General features: G+C 44.8%; 1 protein-coding gene across 35 annotated transcripts in view; it reads right to left on the bottom strand.

Annotated features, from left to right (window-relative positions):
• Positions 1-23,510, bottom strand: part of LOC109540437 (microtubule-actin cross-linking factor 1) — a 125,510-nt gene that overhangs the window by 19,118 nt on the left and 82,882 nt on the right. For 26 of the 35 annotated variants that reach the window (XM_019908812.2, XM_019908818.2, XM_019908802.2 and 23 more), the window contains 5 exons: positions 18,698-18,813; positions 9,430-18,634; positions 7,344-7,913; positions 6,920-7,291; positions 60-6,599 (listed from right to left, as the gene is read on the bottom strand). In XM_019908812.2, the coding sequence (XP_019764371.2) occupies positions 60-6,599; positions 6,920-7,291; positions 7,344-7,913; positions 9,430-18,634; positions 18,698-18,813 (16,803 nt within the window). The remainder of the gene's footprint in view (positions 1-59; positions 6,600-6,919; positions 7,292-7,343; positions 7,914-9,429; positions 18,635-18,697; positions 18,814-23,510) is intronic. The other 9 variants (XM_048667623.1, XM_048667625.1, XM_048667617.1 and 6 more) reach the window with 2 other exon arrangements.

Genomic DNA, 23,510 nt, shown 5'->3' with positions numbered 1-23,510 from the left:
CTAACGAAAATGAAAACATTAATTCCGCAACCGCATGACGTTCTGGCAATTGTTTTTACCTGAAGAGTCTCATGGAATTCCATCGCTTTCTCCATGGCATCGATGAGATTTTCTTCCCTCTTGGCATACAGGGCAGTAATATTGTCCCATGCATTATCAAGATCTTCAATGTGCTTCTTAACTTCCGGCTTGTCTGGTTCGCCGCACAGTTTCATCAACTTCTGCCCAGAAGACCGAACTTGATCCACTTCAGGCTTGGTCTGATCGATTTCTTGCCTGATTTCTTGCAGCGCAACTTGCTGTTCTTGTATGGCTTTGGGTTCGACTGCCGGTGGCTCTTGGCTGACCAGTGAATCTTCCAAGTCCTTCAAAGTAGCCATAATTGCGTGCAACTCTTTCCAGAACTTCTGCGCGGCATCCAAAGCATTATCCAGGGAGTGGCCCCGGTCTTTGGTGGCTTTCTGCACATCGTCCCACAGGTTCTTCAGCTTGTCTAATTTGCGTTTAATGTCTTTAACGGCCGAATCAGCTCTGTTTCCTGCCTTGTTGATGACATCGTCCGCAGCACGTTGCACTGCAGCGTACGCCTCCTTTCGCTTGTCCAAATCACTAACAATTGCATCATTGTCTTCGATTTGATCGCGAATTTTGGGCACATGAGCGGAAATCGGTTCTTGATTGTTCACTTGATCGGCTGTGTTGGTCAGCGCTCTTAACATTCCTTCGAGTTTGTCGGAGAACAAGGAACTTTCTTGCAAGGCTTGCTCAAGGGCTTGCTGGCGCTCGCGAAGCTCCAGCTTCAAGGCTGCGTATCTGGCATTATCATTATCCAGCAATTCTTGTACTTTCGAACCGTCATCATCATTACAAAGTCGAATGAGAGCTTCTCCAGTCTTGTTCAGTTTGTCAACGAGTGGCTTATGTTCGTTGATGGACTGCAGGAATAACTCGTTTCGATCCTGTTGTTGGGCAATAGCATCTGGACGTAGGGCGGGCATGGAAAGCATGGAAACTTGTTCCTCCATATCGCCGAGCCAATTGACCAGGCCAATGTGTGTGTCGTGGAAATGTTCGGCCAGAGGCAGGGCTTGTTCTAAAATGCCCAATCGATCCGAACTAAGAGCAGATACGGTGTCCATTGCTTCTCGCAGATCCTCCATTTTCTCCCTGATAAGGCTGGTGTCTTCACTTGGGGGACTTTCCCGCAGGACTTTCTTGGCTGTGGACAAAACGTCGCGCACCCGACCTTTTTGACTGGAAATATCATCATTCAGAGCTTTGTGTTCTTTGAGTTGCACTCTGATCACATCAGGTTCCGCTGACGGCTTCTCCGCATCTCTTATCTGACTTTCTACCTCTCGGAACCACTCCAACAGCTCATCGATGTCGCCTGTAACCTCCAAAGCTCTCTGCTTGCCCAAGTGGATCCTCTCAGCTCGTCTCTGAATTTGTTCAGCGATGGCATCAAATCTTCGATTGTCTCTGGACACCAAGCCTTCAATTGTCGCAGCGCCTTCTCCGGGACTGGCTTGGCACAGTTGAGGTCCCAGCACGTTGATTGTTTCTAAAACCGGTCGTAGTTCTTGTAGATCGACCTCAAGACGCGCAATATCGCCCTCATTAGGTTCAGCTGATTGCAGCACGGATTCGGCTCCTTGCATCCATTCGACCAATCGGTTGTGGTTGTTGTGGAACTTCTGCACCAACGGCAGTAGGTTTTGTGCAAGTTTCAGCAAGTCGGCCCCTCGGGATGTCAAGTCGTTATAGCGACGTTGAAGAGAGTCGAGTTTGTCCTTCAACTGTAGGGCTTCATCGGATGAAATATGTCCCATAAGTTCGACGCCTGCATCAACGGTTCCATCCACATCAGCTTGGCGGCCTGCGATGTCTTCCGTGAGGGCTGTAAGATCGTCCATTTGTTCAAGCAGTCGGTCTGTATGAACAGCCAGCACTTTATAGCGTGCCAGGCGTTGTTCCATGGAGTCCATCCAGGCGGCCAAGTCCTGGTAGGTGAGCACCAGATGTCTTAAGCCTTGTCTTGAAGCTGTGAGAAGATCGCCGATCTTTTCGCTGTCTTCCACCAGATTGCCATATCTATCAGTAACTTCGGCCAGCTTATCTGCTAGTCCAGCCGCCTCGTCTTCGCCCACAAGCGACATCAAGTTGGATGCGACATCGGCCAGTTCTCTAAAGTCGGGTTTTTTGCTTAGAATGTCATTGTGTAGCGCGTCATGTTCCCTGATTCTTTGCTGGATCTTCTCCTCATCGGTTGGTATCAGTGACATGTCCTTCACCTTCTTCTCGCTGCGCTCCAGCCAGTCTTGCAAAGGCAGCAGCTTATCCTGGAACTCCTTGGCCACTTTCATGGCGTGTTCCAGATCAAGCGTGCGCTGTTGTGCTCCTTCAGTGAGGGCATCGAAGCGTCCAATCAGATCCTTGAGTTGCTTCTCAATGGCCTTTCGCTCAGATGGGTCTGCCTCCTTGGCAATCTCGTTGCCCATGCTAAACAGCGACGACATGGAGTTTTGCCGGTCTAGTAGCATTTTCTTCAGGAACTTTTGCTCTTGCAGTTGGGCCTTCACAACTTTGTAGTCTGCAGAAGGTGGTTTTTGATTGGCCACCAGCTCTTCGGTGTCGGCCAGCCATTTGGCCAATCCGTCCAAAGCTTCTTGGAACTTTCCAGACTGCAGCAAGGCAATGTCGAGCTTGCGCTCGCGATCGTTTATTTTCTCTTTCAGAGTGTTCCATTGGTCGTTCATTTTCTCCAGGTCTTTCTCCAAAGTTTGCGTGTTCACACCGGAAGCGGCCGATTGGACCAGTCCCTGACCGACTCTGTTACAGGTTTCCACGTTCTTGTTCAAAGGATCAACAGTGGCGGCGCGGAACTTTTTAAAGTCCTTCTGTTGCGATCTGATACCCTCCACGTCTGAGCCGATTGGTTTTAGCTTGCGCAATTGATCGAATGCATCCTTAATTCCGTCCAAGACCCCTGCATGCCCGATGTAGAAATCTTCGAGCTTCTTCAGAGCGCCTTCGAGTTCCTTTTCCCTGTTATGGGCGCGGTCGTCCAATTTGCCCAGTTGTCTCTTGAGGGCGTCCACTTGCTGGCGAGTTTGTGCAGTGTCGGGAGCAAAGCCACTATCAACCAGCCGTTCGCCGGCTAGAATGGCATCCTCAACATCATTGGACGCTTTGCCCACTTTGCCGATAAACTTGACCACATCATCAATTTGGCCGCGGACAGCTTTTACGTCGCGCGCTGGTGGTTTCATGTTGTCCAGCTCGGCTTCCAGACCGGACAAATCGTGCGACAAACCTTTGACTTTCTCGTTGAATTGCGTAACAGCAGTGGCAGCCGATTGCAGGTCCGAGCAGCGGTCATTGAGTTTACTTTGCAGGTCATCAATGCGATCGCCAATACTTTCTACTTCGTCCTTCAGATGATTGGCATCGATGCCATTTTCGGTGGCTTCGTGGCAGAGATCGGCCGCTTGATTGCGAAGGCTTTGCAGCGGTTTTTTCAAGTTGGCAGTTTCCTCTCGCAATGCCTTGATCCTGTCTAGTAACTTGGGGTCTCTAGAGGCCCCACCCAGAGCATCGTGGGAGGCCAGTTTGTCCTCGCATCTGTCCAAGCCGTGTTTAAGATCGCGTAGGTTCTCGTTGAAATCGCCCAAACGTCTCGATTGGTCTTCGAGGGCTTGCGTGCGCAGGATGAGGTCATTGTTGAGTTTCTCCCATCTTTCCTTCAGCTCGAGCAGTTCGTTCTTCACTATGTCCTTGTCGATGTCGCAGGACGACAGGAAGGTGTCCCCTAAGGAGCGGGTGTTTTCATATTCGCCCGACTTCTTCCACACCTCGTTCCTAAAGGCTTGCAGTTCCTTCAGCTGTTTCTCAATGTGTTTTTTCTCGAAGGACTGTAGGCGAAGGGAGTCGATTTTGTCTTCGGCTTGTCTGAGCCATGGCAGGAATGATTCCAGGACGCTGTAGTATTTGCGGCAGTGCTCTTGGCAGGTTTTCAGGCGAGTCTGCCGGTCAAGGGCTTCCTTGCGAAGTTTTTCCCACGATTGCTGGATCTTATCCAGGTCTCGTTGTACGCCTCTGGTGTCAGTTTTAGTGGATCTGGATACCATTTCTCGGCCTTTGTTGAGTAGCATGATAACTTCATGCTCCCGTGCAAGCACATCACGGTAAATGGGCTCATGATGGGCAAGTTGTTGCTCAAGCACATCCCGGTCAGCCGAAATGAGCAGGCGCTCACTCAAAGAGCCCAGTTCATCAGATAGCCAGCCAAGAGTCTTGGCACAAGAGGCCTCGAATTGGCGTCCGTCCCTCAAAGAGCCCTCGATTTCCGCCTTTTTGAGGTCAAGTTTCTTTTGAAGCGCGTTGTATTGGCGGCCGACTGAGGCCAGCTTGCTTTGGATGTCGGCTCTTGACGCCGGATCGCTTAAAACTTCACAGAGTTGTGCACCGTTAGCTTCTAAATCGGCCAGTAATGGTCTCTGGCCTTCTAGTTGCCGCTCCAGATGCTCCACTTTCCTGAGTTGGTCTTCTGGGTTCTTTTCAAAGGCCACTTCGTCTAGGTTATCGGAGATGCCTTGCAAAGCATCCCGCAGTCTGGTCAATTGAGCATCGAACTCTCTGCTGGTGTCGGCAGCTGCCCCAAGCGATTCGGCACGTTCTTCAAGTTTTCCGAGAATGTCGGCCCATCGTTGTTGGATTGCCGTTAATTTTGTGTTGATTTTTTGGTGATCGGGCGACCTGGGCTCTAGATATGAGAGAACGTCGTCGCCGACATCGACCAAATGCTGAAGTTGGGGCTGTTGCGAGCGGAATTCTTCGCGTAGGACTTGCACTTGTTGAACTTGAGACTGCACCATTCTGGAGTCGCTTGAAATGGGGCCGAGCACGGTTAACATGCGCTCTTTAGCTCCCAGCCAGGTTGCGAGCGAATCGTGCGTGTCGTGGAACTCTTTCATGTCTTCCATGAACTTGATACGATTCTTCAGATGGTCGCTAAGACTCTTCCAGTGAGAGAGAACTTCTTCTAGTTCATCGTTGAGATTATCTGCGCCCATTGCGCCAGCCTTTCTCTTCAAGAGGTCCCTGACTTGACTGTTGGTGGTGTCCAAAAGACTTTGCTTCTCGTACATTTCTTCCAGAACATGCTTGATTTGCTTGTTCAGCTTATCTGCTTCGTCTTTGGTGTTGGGAACAACGTCCTTAGGCAGCTGTCGCTGGGTTTTCTCCAGGAAGGCGCTGAGGGTCTTCAAGTTGTCCAGTTGCTTCTTCAGCTCCTCTCGCAGTTGGTCGATTTCGGATTGTCGATCATTAATTTTGACACCCAAGAGCGAGTAGCGATTGTTGATTTCCGATAGCTGTTGCTGAACGGGGGACAGCTCCTCCAAGTGGAAGCCATCCTGGCTGGATCTTCGCGAAGAGAAGCCGCTTGATCCGCCGGGAGAAAGGGGACTCAAGCCCTTAGTTGGCGATGGAGATCGAGCGTCTTGCGACGCTCTTCCTGATAGGCGCTTTGTCGGGCTGTATCCCTTACGTCTCGAAGGCGATTCGGGCCTGTCTCCCCTAATCAGGCTGTCGTAGGCATTGCCGATGTCATTGACTTTGTCGATAGTTGAAGAGTAGCCTTTGTACTCTGAGGATATCGGCTTAAGCTCATCGTGTTGCTTTCTGAGAGTCTCCAGATGAATGGCCACAAGGTCCAAGCGAGTGACTTTGGTTTCCATTCTGCTCAGCCAGTCTAGGACCTGTTCTTTTAAGGTCTCGTACGCGCTGTGCTGTTCGGCGCGCAACTTGGACAATTTTGTCTTTTCCTCCATGAGATTTTCCAGGTCTCGCCATTGGCTTTCCATGTTCTTAACACGATCACGGACGCCTGTTGTATCGGTAACATCCCGCTTGTTAAGCAATTCCTTGCCGATTTGCACGACCTCTTCAAATAGAGCTCTGTTATCGTCCCGATTTCTGGCAATTTCCTTCATCTGCAATGCGTATTGTTCAGCTGGGGCTTTAGCCAAGTCGCGGGACTCGATGATTTCCATGATTTCGCTGTACCATTTCTCAAACTTAAGTGCCTGGTTGTTAAAGGCCACTAAATCCCTGTTAACTTCGCCCAGGAAAACGCCGCGATTCTGCACCCGATCAAACAGCTTCTCGAAACGAGTCTTCACATCGGTCAATTTACCTTCGATCTGCTTGGCCACTCGAGCGTTGCTGGTGGACACAATCAGCTCATTTGCCGACAAATACACGGAGTCAATGGAGGAAATGTGAGTGTCGATATCCGACTGGAACCCTCGGTGTTCTCTCAGCTGTTCCTCCAATCGTTCTTGGATTAGGGATGCGGGTCTTTGCATGTTCTTAAACTGGTTCTCTGCCTGGTTCAGCCAGTCAATGATGCCATCCAATGCATCTTGCACTCCTTGGGACTGGACTAGAGCGGTGTCGAGTTCTTGGCATCGATTGGCGATCGCCCCACTGAGGCTGTTGTATTTGCCTTCCAGGGATTCCACCGGCTCTTCCAATCGGTGGATTTCTGAGGGCGAAATTTGCCCTTCCAGGGATCTCACCAAAGCGCTGGTTGCCTGAAAGAGAATATCAATTGTTTAGTAGCATGTCTTGCGGCAGGGCTTTGAAGTATTAAGTCTCTGCTTTGCACTTTAGAGTTCTAAGAGTTCAGAAAAACTTTTTATTTTTAAACGTCGTATTTATTTTCTCCTCCAAGTCACTTACTGATGTGTAAACGCACTAGATCCAGAACTAATAACGAACGGAAAAGTGAAAGAAAAGATATCTTCAATAATGACTAAAAACGAAAATCCGAAAAATTACTTTCCTAAATATTTCAAAAATTAAAAGGAACACTTGTTGACAACATGTTAACATGAACACGAAGTTCATTTACCTGTTTAGCATTATCAATGAGTTTTCCATTAGCTACGAACTCATTGTTCAAAGCTTTGGCTTTGTGCAGCTGATCTTCCACTGTTTTCGGATCGCCTCCAATTGGTTCGTTGAGCAACTTATTGGCTCTGGGCTCGGCGTCTTTAAGCCAAGTTCTGGCTTTGTCCAGCGCATCGGAATATTCGCGTTGTTTTCCTCCTACGCCTGAAAGTCTGTCGGCCAAGTTGTTGGCCCGATGGAGGAGATCTCGGTATTGTTGAGTGACTAAAGACACCTCACTGCGGACTGGAGAGTCTTGGGAGGATAGCGGCTCAATGTGGGGGAGACGCGATGGAAGCGACGTTCTGAAGTCGTTGAGAATGTTGAGGTATTCCTGAAATTTGAAAGTTTTATGGGGAATTTGCGGGAGTGTGTTGATCGTCTACCTTTCCTTCGTCGACGAACTTTTGGGCAGACATGGTGATGAACCGCAAGTCGGCTTGATGAGCAATAACATCGCTGACAAAGTCCCTGGTGCTGTCGGCGCTTGAGTCCAATCTTTGCAAGTCGCTGAGCGCTCTTTCCTTATCCTCGAGGATTCTTCGCGCTTTTCCCAGCCAAGTGGAGAACAGATTCAGTTCGCTCTTCAACTTGGCCAGCTCATCTCGTGCCGCCAGCTGGCGTCTCAGCAACTTGTCGGTCTTATCCACCGCCTTATCAAAGCGCGTCTTCAGGTTGCGCGAGCTCTTTTCCAGCGCCGACACTTCGCTCTTGGACAAAATGTCCCCAGCAGTTAACACCAGTTGCCTCACTTGATCGCCGCAATGCGAGACTTGCCCGGAGTGCTGCTCCAGATCGTCTTTGATTTGCTTGATGCTGTTGATTTGGTTGCGCAGCTCTTCCTCCACTTCATGAATCACGTCTTGAGAGGCGATTCGGTCCTCGACCTCACCGATCCAATGTAGCAGTTTCGACAACGTTTCGTCGCATAGCTTGTACTTTTCTTGGACGGCTTGCTGCAAATCGGGTTTTGATGGATTAGTACATGCGGAAACGGTCCACTCTCCATCTCTGGATTGATTTTTAGGCGCAGATTGAAGCGGCAAAATCAAGCAAAGATCAGAGTTACCTGATGTGTAATACACAAACTGACGCCACCAGGTGACAAAATGACTGAATTGTTTAAAGTGGTGAATAAAAATTGTATTATTGAGCCAAATGTGGAAAACTAGGAAAAGTGAATGATAGAGTTCAGAAGTTGTTTTTTTAAGACCACAACATACCAATCCCCAATAGCATCCAATTTTCAAAGTTTTCCAAGATTTAGTTCAAGAACACCATTCCAATTTGAAGACAACAGGTGAAGCCCAGATGCGCACATAAAAAGTGATTTAAACAACAATTTTTAGACAATAAAGTGGCTGTTGTTACTTGGTTCGATCTGTGTGTGTAAAACAATTAACAAACATATAAAACTAAACAGTTAAAGGCAAAATGCCCTAGACGTATCACATGCATTCTGAAGCAAGCACACATAAATATGATGTTGTTCGATGTTAGTGAACATAACGAAACAATAATCAATGTTGTTACCTACATGAATGACAATATAGAGAAAACCTGTGAACAGAACTAATTGTTTTAAAATCATCAATAATATAATATAAATCAATAAAATAATAATAATTATGTAGTTTGAATACAATCGTTAATGTTAAATTTTGTTTAACGGATTCTATCTACGTTATTCTGTGGTGTTAAGAGTTGTTACAGAATTGGTTTGTAATCGTTTAATGTGCTTTTGTTACTTAAATTACTACTATTTAATCTACTTTTAAAATATCGGCAGAATTACTATTCAAAAATTACTTGTTATCGAGCCATGATGATGGAGTGTTCAATGTAGCTGATTTAGATTCTAAAGGCGCAGTGCTGGGAATTTAAGTTTTGTGAATTATGAAATGAATGAAGGCGCTTTAGAATCTAAATCGTGAAGCGTATAATGTATTAAAGCCAATCCACGTTACATGGAGTATAAGTGGGTGCAATGCGGCGGTCAAAATGCCATTTTGAATGCACTATGCTGAATACAGGCAGGTACACCGCAACATAAAAATGATAAGCTCTTGGAGGGCTTCAAGCTGTAAAAAATCAGTATGTGTCAGTGGTTTTAAAAAGCTTTCGGATTTGAACGGTTTCATCAACTCTTGTGTATTCGTTTAGTAGAAAAACGGCTTTATCGGCCTATATGACGCGAATATTCCTCACAAAAGTTCCAGTGGCACTATAAAACTTAAATATTTGAAAACTTCATCTAAATCACATAAAAGAACATCAAGTATTGTTGGCGCTAAGCATAATCGACTATCGCGCTATGAACGTGACACAACAGTTGACAAAAACACGTAAATATTAAACATGTGAATGGAATGAATTCGATCTGTATTGAGCAGTAACAGCATGCACGAGGAAAACAACAATAAATAAAGCAACACTTTGAGCATCCCAATGAAATAGTGCAAAATCACTCACCCGTTGTTCGGCTGGAAGGATCAGGCCCTTCTCCAGAGCTTTAACAAAATCGTATTCTTTCTTTTCGACTGTGTCGTGTATCCTACCCGCAACAGCATCCACCACTTTGCTTTCGATTGCTTGCCAAAGTGGCTCAATGGTTCCGCCATCCAGGTCTTTAACCACTGTTGTGCTCGGATCCACCAGATTTTCATCTATAGCCTCCACTAGGGTCAATTTCTTTCGGTCTATAATACTGGTGGTGACAAACGGATCGGTAAAGCAACCGGTGGTCGGATTATAAATTCCGTATACGATGGTTTCAATTAAAGTGAAACCCATGTTGGGCGTTATCAACAGGCCAGATTCTAAGGCTGCAGACAGTGAATACAGTTTGGATGTGGCGCTATCCAGCACATTGCCCTTATCGGCGTCAATCAGACCTTTCCTAAAGCCTTCGGGAAGTTTAATTAGCTTTTTCTTATTGGAATCTTTGAGTAGAACGCTATCCGGATCAACGAACCCAAGGGCGATTGAATCTTTAAGGGAGAGTTCCTCGCTGGTGTTGGGAACCGTGAATTTACCACTAGTAATACTCAAAAGACCGCTATCAACGGCCTGCCTAAACCCAATGGGCTCTTTCAGGTATATCACCAGCAGTTGATCGTAGGTGACCACCAGGGACTTAACTTTACCCGCTTGGACATCGAAAATTACCGTTTTCGCTAAATCTAATTGACCGTCTTTCACAGCTTCCGCAACAGTCTTAAATTTACCCGTTTGTAAGTCTTTAATCACAGCTTCATCCGGATTTAACATATCAAACTTAATAGCTTCATCTAAGGCACATTCGCGCAATTGTCTCGGAGACACTGCACTATCACTTACCACTTTTTGCACAGCTTCTTCTTCCAACGGCTTGGTGAGCGTTATCAGCAGCCCTCTCTTGAAGGCTTCGTCAAAGTTGAAAGTCTTTTTGGATTTTGAGTCGAGTACTCGGCCCTTTTCTATGTCGATTTTTCCTTCCTCTATGGCCAAAAGTAGCGACTTTGTGGTGTTGTTAGTCGCATCCTTAAGGGCGGTGGTTTGAGAGTCGATGAATTTGTTCTCCAGGGCTTGCTTCAAGTCGTAGAACTCGTTGTTAACTGGATCAGCAAACTTTCCGGAATCCGGCCGGTAAAGGGAGTTTCGGAGGGTTTCCTCGAGAGTCAAAGGAGTGCGCGCCGTCACTATCAAGCCCTTGTTTCTAGCCTCGATCAGATCGATAGTTTTTCCATGAGGAAACACGTAGGTGCTCAATTGGTCATCGATTAATCTAGTTTCAATTGCCACGGGCAACTGGACGTATTTGTTGAGTTTGCTGTTCTTAACCAGAGACGTGACCGGGTTAATCAGCTCGTTTTCAATAGATTCGCTCAGGTTGAATTTCCGGCCGCTGGCCGGGTGCACAAACACTCCTTCTTCTGGGATGTAGAGCCCCAATTCCAGTGCCTCGGCCAGGCCGAAGTTGGCTGACTCGATATCAACAATCAGCCCTGCGTTCAGCGCTTCGGTAAGTTTGATGGTTTTCTCGGTGAACGGCTCCTTGAACGTTCCACTGCGCTTATCAATTATCCCCAACCGGCAGGTTTCCGTCAGGTTGTACAACCTACCTTCCCTTCTATCCAGATAGCATGGCAGCAGGGGGTTAACATTGAAGTTCCTGATCGCTTCATGCAAAGTGACCTTCCGGTCCGTTGACGGGTCCAAAATCTTTCCAGTAGTTTCGTCGTAGAGGCCTTGATGAATTGCGCGCTGAAGCGAAATGGCTGCTTTGTTGTCCACCAAAATCCCCATATCGAAGGCCTTTTGCAAGGACACCTCGAAGTTTTCGCCTTTGGCGAAATCCCGCACCTTTCCAGTATTGCCGTCCACGTAGTTGTTGTGGATAGCGTCAATGAGGGAAATTTTCCTCCAGATTCCCACTCGCGTATCCTTGACGCTCACAGATTCGGCATCAATCAGGCTTATTTCAATGGCTTCTATCAGAGTTAGATATTGACCGGTTTGCGGGTCCAAAAACAGTTGCGTCTCCTCGTCGTAGATGCCCTTGGCTATGGCCTCACTAAGTGGAATAGGAGGGCGAATCTCCACCAGAAGCCCCCGCTCAAACGCTTCATTAAAGTCCACATGTTCATTGTAGCTGAGGATGAATCCTTCGTTGGTATCAATCACACCCTCGGTCACGGCCTGGTCAAAAGTCACAATCTCTTCATCAATAGTTACCAAAGTGCCGGAAGTATCCACATAGCCTCGGTTAATCGCACTGGAAGCCTTCAGCCGTTCTTTGTTCTTGGGATTAATGAACTTGCCAGTCGTCGGGTCGTAAAAGCCCTTGAAAACAGCTTCAGGTAGAGTTATCTGCGTCTTGTAAGGCACAATCAAGCCCCGCTCTTGCGCTTCCACCAAATTCATTTCCGAGTTGGAAATCGGATCGTAGGCCTGCCCTTTGACTGGATCGATCAGCTTCAATTGGATTGCTTCATTCAGTGTGATGATTTCGCCAGATTTCGGGTCCTTCACAGTTAAAACGTTGGGATTCACTATGCCGCCCTCAATGGCCTGGCTGATTGTTACGTTGGAGTCGTTGAATACTATTTGGCCTGACGTAGAGTCATAGACGTTCTGAGCCAAAGTCTCCTGAAGCGACCAGGGCAAGACTGTGCTTAATATGTAGCCCTTCAAATAGGCCTGGTCCAAAGTCAGCGGCGGGTTGGTTAAAAGCCCCTTTTCGGCATCGATAAGGCTGCTTTCCACTGCTTCGTGTATCTCCACAATGCGCCCTCGTCTGTCGTCCTTAATTCTCGTTGTAACTGGATCGACTAGTTTGTATTCTATCGCTTTGGCGAGCGTGATTTCATCTCCAGTGATCGGGTTCATAATCAGCCCCGATTGGGGCGAGTAATAATTGGCCAAAATCACTTGCAGCAAATTGAACACCACTGGTTTGGTTCTAATCAGCTGCAATTCCAGAGCTTTATCAAATGGCACCAATGCTCCAGCATTGGTGTCCATCATCCGACCAGTCTCAGCATCAATGACTTTATTCGCAATCGCGTCATCCAGAATGATAAAAACGTCTTCTTTGGTGTCTTTGATTTCGCTGATTTTCGCATCGACTATCTGCCGTTCAATGGCCTCTTGCACGGACAGCAACTGATTGGTCAACGGATCTCTCATTTTGAACGATTCGCTGTCGTACATGCCCTTATGGATGACCGCTTGTAGGGAAATAGGCCTGGGAATGGCCAGCACCAGACCAGAGAGGAAAGCTTCGGAAAACGGAATAATTTCTTGCGTTGCCGTATTCACCACCAGACCACGTTGAGGATCGACGATCTGTTTATCCACTGCTTCGTAGAAGGGCACCAGTTGCATGTTCTTCGGGTCTCGAATAGTTACCGACTTCGGATCGACGATATTCGCGTTCAAAGCCTTGATTAGTGGCAGTGTTTCAGTTGCAGTGGCCACTTCCACTTTTTCATGATCGAATTTCTCAGTTTTTACAATTTCCTGGAGCGTTATCGGCTTGAATTTCTCCTTGGGCTTGTCGTCCACATGGATGATCCATCGCAGCTTGACCGCTTCAAAGAACGGCACTCTTTTGCCGGTTTTCGGATCCACCATGTATCCAGTCTGGCGATCCAACAAGGGTCTTTGCAAGGCTTCATGCAAAGTCACATAAGCGGCCGGTTTCTTGGTCAGGTCCTTTACCAGGACGGTGTCTGGATCGATAACTCCTAGTTCGTAAACGAGGTCTTCAAAGGTGATGTGGGCTCCTGTTTGGGGATCAATGAAGAGCCTTCGCCGCAAATCGTAATACCCCAGTTCGGCCAATTTCTGCGCCGTCATGTTTTTGGAAATGGAAATGACTGCAGATTTGTGCACGTCCACTAGAATGACTCTGTTGTTGGACACTATTTGGATTTCATCCAGAGGACCGATTTTGTTCTGCGACAAGCCATCTTGCACAGTGTAGGGCAGCTCAGAGTTGCCGTAGATTATTCGGCAGGTTTTCGGGTTGATTAGGTTCTGAGAGATGGCGTCCCCAACAGGGAGGATTTTGACAATGTCCGGGCTAGAAATAATGGACTCTTCCTTCTTAATAACATGCACCGTGGAGGTTTTCGCTTGCGCACTGTCCACTGTTTGAATAGTCATTGCCTTGCGTTCCTCTTGCACCTTTTTCACTTCTTTTTCCTTTTCCAGCTTCTTTTTCTCTGCATAGTCTTTAACGGCATTTACAGCTGCAACTCCCGCAGCAACTGGCGCTATGACCGGCAACGCCAACCCTCCGAGCACTGCAATCAGCCCTTTCTTGGTTGCCTCCTTAAAGTCGATGCTTTTTCCAGATTTTTCGTCCTTAATCCTGCCGGTCTCGCTATCGATGAGCCCCTTATCGACAGCCGCAGCAATTGAAATGGTTTTCTGTGCAGCCACGTCGTAAATTATCGAGTTCGGGTCGATTATGTCCCTGTCCAAGGCCTCTTTGAACGTCACTTCTTTGTTCTCGGTCAGATCGAGGAACTTTTCGGACTTTGAATCGTAGATGGTTTCAAACGCCTCTGAAATGTTGAGCTCAGTGGACTTGGAGGTGCTGACTGAAGATTCGCGCGATTCCTCGGTTATTTGGGGAGTGGCGGATATTTTTCCCTCTTGCAGCGCCTGCTGAATCGGAATGGACTCTCCGGAATTTGGATCTGTGTACGTTCCGGCCTTCATATCAACCAGTCCTTTATGCAAAGCATCCGAGAATGACATGTGGATGTCTTTGATGATGGTTTTATTCTTCGTTTCTTTCACGTCCTTGATAATTCCTTGCTTCTTGGCTTCTTCGATTGAAAGAATCTGACCGGTTGTGACGTTTTGCACCTCCTGGTTGTTCAGCAATGCATAACCCGATAATATTTCGATGGTCTTCGTCGTCACAGTGTGAATCGTGTTGACAGTTTCGGTCACTGTAGTCACTGGGGGTTTGGCGCTGAAGTATACTGCGCTTGTGGGTTCCTTGATTATTAACATGCCCTTTTCCACTGCTTCCGACACTGGGTAGGTTTCACCGGATTTTGGGTCCTTGAAGGTGCCAGCGTCTGTGTCGATTAGCTGGGACTCCAATGCTTCGTCCAGCTTGACTCCTTCTGGCGCTGGAGGGAATGGCAAGGACATTATAAAGTTGTCCTTGATGGCCTCACTAATGGAGATGGACTCTTTCGTAACCGGGTTTATAATGTGTTTGGTATCGGAGTCAACCAGCCCTCTCTTGATGGCCACGGACAAAGTCATCCCGGCAGGCGGCAACTGTAACGGCCCTTTGGGCGTTGCCTCGTCAAACACCTTGTCTTTAACGGCGTCTTCCAGATTTTTAGCTCCGCTCTTGGTTTCCACTACCGATGTTTCATCATCAACGACGCCACTTTCCAGCGCCTCACTTAGCGTAACTTTATCACCAGTTTTTTCCACTAGCGTGCTGAGTGGGTCGATAATATCACAGATTATTGCTTCGCTGATGCTTAAATGAGCCCCCGTTTCCGGATGCACAACTTTCTGAGTCGCAGGATCCAGTAGGCCCTGTTTGATCACTTCTGGAATGGATAGGCTGCGATTTAAAGGCACTAGAATCTCACTGGAACCATCGGGGTCTAGAATGCCGCGTTCGATTGCTTGACTAATGGTCAATTGGTCGCCTCTCTGAGGGTCGATGATGATTCCCTGGTTTCCGTCGACTTTGTTTGCTTCCAAAGCCTCCTGTAGTGTTAGGGTTTCGCCCTCTTCGGTTATAAAGTTGGCTTTATCTGCCAGTAGGGAAACGGCTTCGGATTCGAGCAAGCCGGTTTTGGCTGCGTCTTCTGGCCGGACGATTTTCCTTCGCAGCTTTTGTAGCACGACCTTCTTGGCCTCTCGGTCTGGGCTCAAAGATTGCGCTCTGCCGATTTTCACTCTGTAAGTGGGCTCAGTGGTAATTCGCGCTCGAGTCTTGTCGGCCTCCGAAGGCCCGCTTTCGTCACTCAGACTGATGGTGGCTGTGTCCAGAAGTTTCACTTTTTCCTTGTTTTGCTGCTCCAACTCCTCCATCTGTTGTGGAGTGATCAGGCCTTGCTCTAGAGCCTCATGGCTGGTGTAGGTTTTTCCAGTTTTCGCATCGGTTACTTTCAAACTGGTTCTGGTCACGGTGGTTGTGGTGGTTATGGGCTGAGAGTTTTCCACCAGTTCAGACTGCATTTTTTCGTAAGTTGCCAAGTCGATCAGACCCTCTTGCAGAGCGACTTCGGCGGGTATTTTTTCCCCGGTTTTTGGGTTGACTACATATAAGGTCTTGATGGTTTTTACCACGGAAGTGACTGCTGCTATTGGGGCGCCGACTACGGTGATAATTCCGAATCGAGCCGCGTCTTTTAGGGACATTTTCTGCCCCACTTTGTCTCTGTATTGTTCCTTTTCCGGGTCGACGATGTTGCGCCTGATGGCTTCTTTGATTTCCATTGGTTTGCCTGTGAATGGGTCGGTGACTTTAACCAAATCGGAGGAAACTTTGTTCTCGAGCACGGCGGTGATTAGATCAACGGCCTGGTTCTTGTCCGGGTAAACAACTGCGTTGATGGAGGGATCGTAGATGATGCCCGGTTGCAACTCTACCGGCTCAGCTGTTCCGGTTTGGGCAATTTTCACCTCCGTGTAAACTGGCGGGTTTTTGTCCAACACTGCGGATACTTCCACTTTAGGCGGCTGGCCTTCGGATTTGGTGATTTGCAGCAATCGTTGAGATTCAGCCATTTGTGTGGAGTCTTCGAGGATAATAAAGCCGCGGTTAATTGCCTCTTCTATTGTCAGCTTCTCGTTGCCGATTCTGTAATGGCCAGTGCTGTCCAGGATCTTTTTATCCAGCGCTTTGGTTATGCTCATTTTCCTCTTGCTGATTGGGTCGAGAACAGTGGCGGAATTCGAGCAAATTAGCTTTAAGTTGACGCATTCCTCGAAGCTGGCTAGTCGATCAGTTCCGGGGATAATAAAGAGGCCGGTGACTGGGTCGAAGAGCTTCTGGTTGATGGCATCTGAAAGCAGCCAGCCTTCGCTGGGCAGTTCGTAGACTTGCTTCTCCGAGGACTTTTTCTCGGAATAGAGGGATTGTTGGTCGACTTGCATCGACTCTCGGTGAATGTTCTCTGAAGACTTTTTCTCCGAATAAACCGTTTGTTGGTCGATTTGCATCGACTCGCGATGAATGGGGACTTCTTTTCTACTTACTATCGTAATCACAGCCGAGCTCTTAGGAGCGATCACTTTTTCGGAACTGTCCACATCAGGAGCCAGACGGCCCTCACTGATCGCTTGGACGATTGGAATGACTTGATGCGTGATTGGATCGGTGAAGGTTTGCATTTCGTTATTAATTAAACCTAATCGTAAAGCTTCGGTATAGGTGATGATTTCCTGCTTCACGTCTTTGCTGGTTACAGTAACATAGCGTTGCACTAAAGTGCGAGTAATGCGCGTGGACACGTTTAAGTTCAAAAGGCTGTTCAAAGTGGCTGCCCCTTCGGGGGTAATCAGATGTTGAGCGATGGCTTCCTTAAGATAAATCACTTTGTTGGTTTTAATGTCTATTAAGTTGCCGTTTTTCGGGTCAATGTGCCCCTTGAAAACCGCCTCTAAAACGTTGAGTTCTTTGCGATTCTCGTAAATACCTACACCGCGCGTTAACATTTCATGTACCTCGGGTTTCACTTGACCGGACTGAATACCTTCGGTGAAGGTGATCAGCTTGCCGCTCTTCTTATTCACTAATAAGCTACCGTCGTGTTTCTTACTAATAAAGCCCTTAGCGATCGCTGCATTGAAGCTTATATGGTCGGATTTATCGGGGGGCTGGAAGCCGTCGACGTCGAAAATGGATTTTTTAACTACGGATATTATGTAGCCCCTACTTACCGCTTCTTGGATTGTCAAAGTTTCGCCCGTTACGGAATTTCGGAATTTGCCCTCCGGTAAAATGATTCCCTCACGTAATGCGTCGTTGAGGGTAATAAGGTCGTTAGTGCGAAAATCGACGATGCATTTAACTTGATCAATGTCCAAAACGCCCCTATTCGCCGCCTCCAGAAGAGTCAATCTCGACTGGTGCAGCGGGGACAAAATCTTACCTTCCTCATCCATTAGATTATCGTCGACGACTTCTTTTAGAGTTTTCGGTTTAACGATCAGCTGCCGCCGCTTGGCCTCGAGCAGAGAAACTTTCTCGTGGCCCAAGACGAATTTGCCTAACTTCGGATTAATAATACCCCTATCTAAAGCTTGGAGAACGGTAATTTTCGAGTCCGACTTCTGTTCAACGATTTCCCTCAAATCCCCTTCGACGATGTTGCATTTGGTTGCCGCATCGATTTGATACTTGTTCCCGGTATTTCTGTCGATAATCCACCCGGTAACTTCATCAATCAACCCCTGGGTTATCACGTCAGTTAATGCCAAAGCCTCGGTTTGTAGCTTGACTTCCGTATGCTGTAGGAGGTAGCCTCGTTTGTACGCCTCTTTAATATCGATTGTTCCGCCAGATTCCAATCGATACGTGCCAGACGTTACATCGACTTTTCCATCATCAATGGCTTGATTAATTGTCATGGAATGTGATACCTTCAGCCGCTTTTCTGATGGGTCGATCAGGCCTTGTTCTGCTTCGAAAATGTCTTTCTGGATTGCCTCAAGTAGGGTCAGCTCGTGCCCATCTTCTTTGATACCGCACGGACTTTGAAGCTTATCGGCCACCTTCGGTTCGATGAGGCCTCGCGTTTTCGCTTCTTCAATGCTTATTTGTGTGCCATCAGGCGAGGCGATTATCGTGCCAGTTCGCACGTCCAGAATTCGCTCCAAAATCGCATCTCTCACCGTCATCTGCTCGCCAGTGTATGGATTGATAATACCGGCTATGTCGGTGATATTTTCCGTGCCGATACCTTCGTGCACTTTATGTACCCGTTTCAGCGACTTGATTTCGGTAAATTGCATGGAAGTACCCCAATTTTGGGGCCCTTCTTGAATGATTTGCGTCAGGGTGGTGTGTTTATCGGGCGGTCGACCGTTCGCGATTTTATCCGTCTCGTCGGTCGATTGATCTTGTTTGTTCTCGGATATTTTGATGGTGGTGCCATTTTCCGATCTCGACGATGATGACGATTTCGTTGTTTGAACGAATCTGTATCAAAGTGAAATTGATCGTTGCATCGAGAGCGAATTACGGCTTTAAAATTAAACTTACTGTTTGCTGTAGTGCGTTGTGGTCGTGTACGTTGAAGTATGCTCGCTCGCACTGCTCATGTGGAACTCCGTTCTGAATGTCCGGAAAGGCTGAGGCTGCATCTGCTCGACCAACCTCTGGAATTTCCAAAAAAAGCGTGTGTAAATACAAAATTATTCTCGGTTAAACAAAAAAAAAATGTTCTGTAGCATCTCTAAGAATTCAAGCCGCAATTTTATATGATAGATTCTATCTAGTAGACTATTTGAATAGTTAAACTGCTTAAATTTGAGGAAATTTGCCAAACATTTACAGTAAGCTSAATAKGTTTGCAAGACGCTATCCTTTTGTCTGCGCTGCAACCGACCTCGGATGCGCCCATTTATCTGATTTTTTGACGAATCTACTTTTYGTGTCAATSGTGAAATTAACAAGTAAAATTTTCGGTACCTGGCAAGTGAAGTGGATGTCKATGCAAACCCAGTGAATATATTTAGATTTTTCGTAAAATGACTTAATCCCATGTTTSGCTCTTTTGTATCAAAAATGATCCAGATATATATAATTGAGAGGTTTGAAGGGACTTAAATAACGCCTTTCCAGGTCGATGAATAGAAAAGCGCGAACCAATAGGATGGACGACAAGATCGCCTTATTTGAATCATTCGGACTTTTTTTAGGGATATGCCTTCTTATAAGAATAAACTTAATATAATTGAGAAATTTAACAATCGGATCCGAATGGTTGTTAGCAATATTTCCACAGAGAAGATTAATAACGTCCAAAAAGATTTTGTCGATAGATTAGGAGTTGGGAATTTGTTAAACTTTAATGCTGGAAATAACCCCGTAAATGTATTTTCGTGGTCAGAATCTATTGTGATCTCTGAATGTTTTTATATCATTGGATAGAGAATTGGTAATTCGATTCAGTTATAATAACGTGCGTGAGTAAATTCTGGTTAATTTATCACAAAAAGTCATATGAAATTTGAATATCAGACATTTAGGTGCAAGTTTACACCAAAATTTCAATAAAAAAACATTTTCTCCAGAATGGGAATTTTTCAAATGTATACTGGCTTGTAGTAGTAGTGAGTCGGAGTTTTTTATTGAAGAGTATGCAGTTGCGTAAAAGAAGCGCGCAAAATTTATTCGTTTTCGAGTATTTTTCGTTATAACTCACTTTCGCGTCTCATTGTGCCGCACTTTGAATTGCGCTTAGCATTTAACCCAGGGGAGGATGACAGTTTTACGAGGCCCGGGGCTGGAATTTTAACACCTAACAAAAAAAAGGTCACCAGATTTTTAGGAGCGACATTTTACCAAATGAGTGACTGCAACGCAACTGCGCCGGTGCATTGGGTTGGCGCAACAAGCCATTTCCGAAACACTGCGCCAACTCCTGAAATTTAACTGAGTTAAAGTCAAATTTTCGCTGTCATTAGGTGAAACTAGTGAGTTTTTCGAACTTTAAGGCAGTGGTTTCAAAGTTTGAAACACTCAACGGTTGCAAGCAAGTTTTTCTTTCTGTAGGAGTGCTTGGTAGGGAAATGAGAATAAATAAATTTCTCTTGTAACCCGATTTTCCAGTTATTTCAACCTTCCCAGAGAATTCGCTGATAATAAATTAAATAACGAAAACCACTTGCTGTGGTCAGTGAGTGCATATTAAATTACCCCGTATCAGGCTACAGAACCACAAACCTGATGAAGTAAGGCGATTAATTACGTTTAGAATTTTTTTTTATAATTAATCTTATGTAAATACTCATCAGTATGTGCAATAGCTAAAAATAGCAGATTTTTTGAGTGTTTTCACTTGCTTCAATGTTTTGAATGCTTTTGCTTTACTACAAACCTCTCCAGCCTCAGATAGTCGTAGATGGCACATGAAGGAATTTTAGTTCCTTTTACTCCGATAAATGCCACAAAAATATGCAAATTGCAATAATTTATTACCATAGACTGACTAGGAAGCCACATTTCGAAACATTTCATACCTTTAAGTATGTTGAATTCAATTATTGCAGTTAAAATTAATTTCGTAGCCTCTAAGAAGATAAAAACCTTGACATTTTACGCACAAACATCAATCAATCTGTTGAAATAACTCTAGGATTTTGCGAAAATCCTAGAGTTATTATTGGCAAAACGATTTCATTTGAGGATTTAGTTGCGAAATAAATAATTTGTTACTGGCGTACGCACGTGTGTACAAGAAAACAACCCAACAGGTTTGCCAAATTAGGAGTGAAAAGCCTGCCAAATTGGGAGATAAAAAGGAAAATCTAGGGCAACCAATTGTTTTAATCCACAGAGAAGTTATTTCTGTATTGGTAATTTAATATATTCTGTATTTTTGAAGTCAATAAGATTTTAGCATATTAATCGGTTGCATTGAACGGTCTGGAAATGTTCAAGCCGCTGATATAAAATCCAATTTATAATAAAACATTTCATCATTTAATCGCTTATCAGTAAACCGACAAAAATATCATAGACCAACAGTTGCGGTGTGGGTTTTGCTTGGTCTTGGGCAACTTGCTTTCGAGTGGGAAGCCAACATTTACAGCCATTTACGAAAGTTTGGCGGTATCTACTTTACATAGCCAGTTACTGTCGTCTTGACTAACTTCTCACCTTCGAAACTAATAAAAATACCTATTCTGCCATATACATGGATAAATCAACAAAAGATACTTGAACTCAACTCGATGCGTATTAAGTATTTATAGCCATTCAGTCACATCGGGGGAATTGAAGTTCAAACGCACTTGAACTTCAGCAGAAAAGTACACAGCGCACTTTTGAATATTTAAAAATGAAAATTCGTTTGCTAGGCAAATGAGCTTTCCGTTCAGGTAAATAAGCCGGGTTCTTATCACAGGTATATTCAAACTATGTTTGTATTCCTAATTTAAGCAGTGATGTCACCCTATTAGGTTAAACACAGTTTATGAGCGCATTTATGCAAAATTTATCAACAATTTCGATGATTATCTCCATTGCATAGGTATATGAAAATAACACCCCAACAATATGTTCTTGTCGACAATAAAATGAGTGAAAATATATTCATAGAGGGCAAAAGTGAATGCAGTTGCAGTTGAAATCCAGACCATTTAAAATGAATACATCGAAATAAAGTTTCCTAATAAAAATAACAATCGTGCGGGCAAACATTTCGGTGTCCCAATCGCAGTTGAAGATTCCATTATGTAAGATAAAAATGATAACAGCTGGAATGTTCCATTCAAGCATTCACATGCTTGCGAAATTGACTGAATGGAAAACATGTCGCGACCCAAAACAAAAGTCCACAGGCAAATCATTGATCCTGMTGACAACATGTTAGAGCGGATCGAAATAAAAATATCCAAAAGTTGGCGCTATGCCAGACGTGCCAGAAAACGATCCAGACAGTTTCAAAGACTTAYCGGCAAGGGGCTACTAGCAAGTGTTTTATTTATTTGGCAATGGAGAAACATCCCTTGTAATTTTCAATTCSGTTGAAGAAAACATTCTCATAAAATTTTATTCTAATTGTTAATTAATCAACGAATAACTATGCGGAAAATACCAAAAGRACAAAATGGACTAACTATTTAAAGTTCGGTTGTGTTATTTAGGTTAGAGCTTATAAGTTTGAACAGTTTTTAATTGAGATGCATGCCACTACTCTCCAACCTAAATGCGCTTGAGCTTTTTAATGCAATTTAATCCCCATAAAGCCATACAGTAACTTTATCCTCTGAGCTTTTAGATTAAGGAAACTCGTAACTATTTACACCTGCTGGTTTTAGTTATAAATTTCGATCGGGAATTCCGATATAGATTTCATCAATTGCTTACAATTAAAATACCCGGGTGCCGGTAGTTGATTACCGATTATTGCTGAAGTTATTTGGTTGAAATATAGTTCAGGGTTCAATGTGGTTGTTGAATAAATATTCTGTTATTATTACAGATATTTTTAGAGAAACGAATATAAAATATTTCAAGCTAATAAAATATAATAACAACTTGAGCGTGTTTATGTTTCAACAATCGATCTTAAAGGAAAAGAAACTTTTGATTGTTACACAAAGCGTTAAAAAAGAACAATCAGGTGTTCAAAATAACTTATCGCACAGAATAATTATTAAGCAACGAAAATATTAAATGTGAAATAGCAACAAACGCCCAACTCTTTCGACTCAAGACTTTGTTTCTCGATTTGGGGCCTAAAATACGTGCAGGAAAAGCGAAATTCAAAAAGATTGAAAAGGGTGAAAAATACCAGAAATTCTCAATAAAGATTCAAGTACTACGATAACAAAAACAATTCAAAATAAAAAATATTTACGAATCCAAAAACTCAATGACTTGAGGAATTGAGGAAAATTGATGAACTAAATTTAAACATAGTTCGTTCATGATTTATATTAAACATTGTGATCTTCCACGTAACAAACAATAAGCCATCTAGCAATTATTAAACAATTTCAAAAATTTACTTATGAATTATAAATATTAATTAATCATAATTTGACTTATCATTTCTAGATCGTGATCAGTGTTTATATAAGAGTAAATCTTTGAAAATTTGGTAATTTGTTAAAAAAAAACTATCTAAGATCTTTGCAGCAATTTTTTAGACTTCATGGTTAATATTTTCATATATAATATATAATAACGTATAAGATATATTAATATTTTTCCTTTGCATCAATTATTTAACGGAGTGGCACGATAAACAGGAAAAAAATTGCCCCATTTATAGGCCGAGGAAACTCTTTTCCTTCTAACCAGGGCACATAATTAATAGCCCTAATCGACAAGGGTGGTTTTT

The sequence above is a fragment of the Dendroctonus ponderosae genome, unplaced genomic scaffold (genome assembly GCF_020466585.1).
Source record: "Dendroctonus ponderosae isolate FM_Combo_2020 unplaced genomic scaffold, Dpon_F_20191213v2 Dpon_F_20191213_6, whole genome shotgun sequence".
Taxonomy (NCBI): domain Eukaryota; kingdom Metazoa; phylum Arthropoda; class Insecta; order Coleoptera; family Curculionidae; genus Dendroctonus; species Dendroctonus ponderosae.
The sequence above is the reverse complement of the archived record's forward strand: the minus strand, read 5'-3'. Positions and strand labels throughout refer to the sequence as shown.